The sequence below is a fragment of the Artemia franciscana genome, chromosome 13 (genome assembly GCF_032884065.1).
Source record: "Artemia franciscana chromosome 13, ASM3288406v1, whole genome shotgun sequence".
NCBI lineage: Eukaryota > Metazoa > Arthropoda > Branchiopoda > Anostraca > Artemiidae > Artemia > Artemia franciscana.
In genome coordinates this window covers 36,200,379-36,203,313 of record NC_088875.1, presented here as the reverse complement: position 1 = coordinate 36,203,313, position 2,935 = coordinate 36,200,379, and the positions used below count along the sequence as shown (strand labels likewise).

Sequence of the window (2,935 nt, the reverse complement as noted above, 5' to 3'; positions counted from 1 at the left end):
ATTTGCCTTATTTTAAAAAATAGGGATAAACACCCCATAAAAGTCATAGAATCTTAAAGAAATCACACCATCAAATACAGCGTATCAGAGAACCGTACTGTAGAAATTTCAAACTCCTATCTACAAAAATGTCTAATTTTGCATTTTTTGCCAGAAGACAGATCACTGATGCGTGTCACGGCTATCAGGAAAAAGATATAACTGAGCGAAACAGTAGTACCGGCACCCTAAAATTAGCTTTTTCTAATTTTAATCCTACACCACCTCCAGAAAGAAAAATGTGCACAGCCCTACTCTATATATTAAAGCAAACTTAATATCAATATGTCGTTTTTGTCTTTTTTATTATAATAATTTCAGAAACATATAACAATTTTACAACTCATTCTCGAACTGACCAATAATTTTTAGTTGTATATATTTTGGAACTCTTCCTCTCAAACTGGATAATTAAAGAGCAGCATAACAGCAATCACGTTTCTGCTAATTTCTTCCAGTATAAGAGGATTCGCAGCAGGAACTGTCTTGCTTGACGAGCAGGTTCACGCCACTTGTTTTTATAAAAACTGAGCCAACAGGATCCTTTATGTCAAGTTGAGTGCAAGTCACTGTTTTTCCCTGTAATAATAATAGTCATTAATTTTTAACCCACTGTAAAATATGTATAAATAGCAGAGTAGCTAAAAAAACAGACAAAAAAAAAAGAAAAACAAATCCACATAGATGTTCAATGGAGACATAGGTAAGCTAATCAGGTCCAACTGGGGTACTTTTTCGTTAATTTAGTTATCAGAAAAGTGCTCGTTTTTCAGAATTCTAGAAATTTAAGGCATTACTACGGGTCAGTTTATTTGACCCAGTTTTGCAAATGTTATTGCCTAAACTGCGCAGCAATAATTTTTAATCATAATTTTGTAGACTGTGCAGCAATAATGCATATTACTATAATTCGAAAGCATTATTTTTCTTTTTTTATGTTGATTTCTTGGTTTATATGTTGAAGTATTTCAATAGCCTTCTTGTTGATTTTTATTTTTGTATATTAATAAGATATCGGGTATTCCAGTATTTTGAGAATACTACTTCTATATTTTCAAGGAAGTCATCTTCTAGTATTTTTCTGGTTAAAGGTTTTTTTTAATGAAAATAGAGAGTGACATGAAAACTTATAATAATTAAATTGTAACTTATAACTTATAGCGTGATAAATTATATAATATTAATAGTACTAACTTTTAATTCATAAACTAAGGCGTATGATTTGAACAATAAATCTAAAACGAACAACAATTTCAGACTCTTTTCTACTAAACAAAAAATATATATATGAATAAAATAATAAAAAAAATGACCCCAGAGAGGCGCGAATGACTAATTGTTCTACAACTAATCCCGCTAGCTGATTTCGCAAAAGGTGCTTGCACGTAATGTTTTATTCTTAAATTTTAATTTGTATGCTCAGTTAAACTTCGGCTTTATTTATTGATATAGTCATCTGTACCAGCGGTAAATTTTCTCAAGAGTTAGGGAGAGGAGGGAGGTATTTGTTCGGATTTTTAAAATGAAGTTGAAAAAACTTAATGAGCAGTTTCGGTATATTTTGCTTATTCTTAATATCTGAAAGTGGTCTAGAAATGGGAATCTTAAGATAAATTAAATTGGACTATAAAACGCGATGGACATATATGAGTTAGCAGAGTGTATAAACAAGTAATAAAAAGGTAGAGTTAAAAAAAAATCCCTTGTCCAAGTCCTGAACAAAGATATTACCAAAAAGAAAGACAGAAACTGATAGAAGCTTATATTACCTATAAGAAAGATAGAAGCCATCTAGGTATTTGCACAAATACCACCCTCCGAATTCTTGAATCCTCCAAGGTTGTATCTTCGCCATCCACAAATTGTACACATCAAAAGGGCCAAAAGGAAAATTTACTGCAAATCGAAAATCTTCTGGAAAGACAGGTACTATTTCTTTTGGCTCAGCTACCCTTCTTTGTCTTTTGAGAGCTGCCAAATTTCGCTGTAGAGCCCTTTCAGATGTAACAACATTATCGCCACTGTAAGGGTTAGGCCTCTTCTCTTTTTGCCAGTCAAGCTCATTTTTGTTTCTATCTGCCTTGAACACCTTGTCTCGGGGATGAATTGAAGTTTTTTCTTCATAGCTTTGCCTTTGATGTGAGGTTTTTCTTCCTTGGGACATATATTCTTCACTTTCCAATATTGGCTGGTATTTCCCATTTTTTTCCTCATCAGCTACGTTATTTTTGTCATTGTATATACGTCTTTGACTCATTTTTGAATAGCCTCTTGCTCCAATTCGGAATATAAACTCTTTTTTCTTCAATATAGGCTGGAATCCTTTCATTTTTTGCTTGCCAACGCCTTTTAACTTTTCTGTAGTTAAGTTCAAGCAGTTTTGAGCACTCAGTCCTTCAGTTTTCATAATACCGTAGTATAATAATTATGTTTGATGTTTTTCAGTCCAACTCTAGTGTGTGTATGATGAAAATTGAAGTGCCCGGCTCCTTTTTATCTGACGTCATCTTTACTCAGCCCTATTATTTCAGTAATTCTGCGCAGCTGTTTCTCATTCATACATGACGTCATTTTTTCTTGTCGATCTACGGATCTAGACTCCACCTACTTTAGAAATTGTATTTTGATACCAATGTCCAGGTTTTATATTACATTTAAGTACCAAAGTGATGTCTTTTTATTCCATTATCCTTACCAAATAAATATAACATAATTTGACTGGAAAATATATATATATATATATATATATATATATATATATATATATATATATATATATATATATATATATATATATATATATATATATATATATATTTATAGCCATATTTACCTCATACATTGATTTACAGAGTCGCTTGCTCCTCCCAACTCATGAAAAGTTCTGGAATATAAG

General features: G+C 31.7%; 1 protein-coding gene across 1 annotated transcript; it reads right to left on the bottom strand.

Annotated features, from left to right (window-relative positions):
* Positions 1-284: 284 nt before the first annotated feature.
* On the bottom strand, positions 285-2,486 carry LOC136035105 (uncharacterized). The gene is made up of 2 exons (XM_065716686.1): positions 1,809-2,486; positions 285-618 (listed from the first exon to the last, which is right to left on the bottom strand). The coding sequence occupies exons 1-2, from the start codon at positions 2,444-2,446 to the stop codon at positions 606-608; spliced, it is 651 nt and encodes a 216-aa protein (XP_065572758.1). The 5' UTR covers positions 2,447-2,486; the 3' UTR covers positions 285-605.
* Between the last annotated feature and the right edge of the window lie 449 nt (positions 2,487-2,935).

Excerpts from the sequence above, each read along its gene's own strand:
- LOC136035105 (XM_065716686.1), bottom strand. The coding sequence starts at position 2,446 with ATGAAAACTGAAGGACTGAGTGCTCAAAACTGCTTGAACTTAACTACA.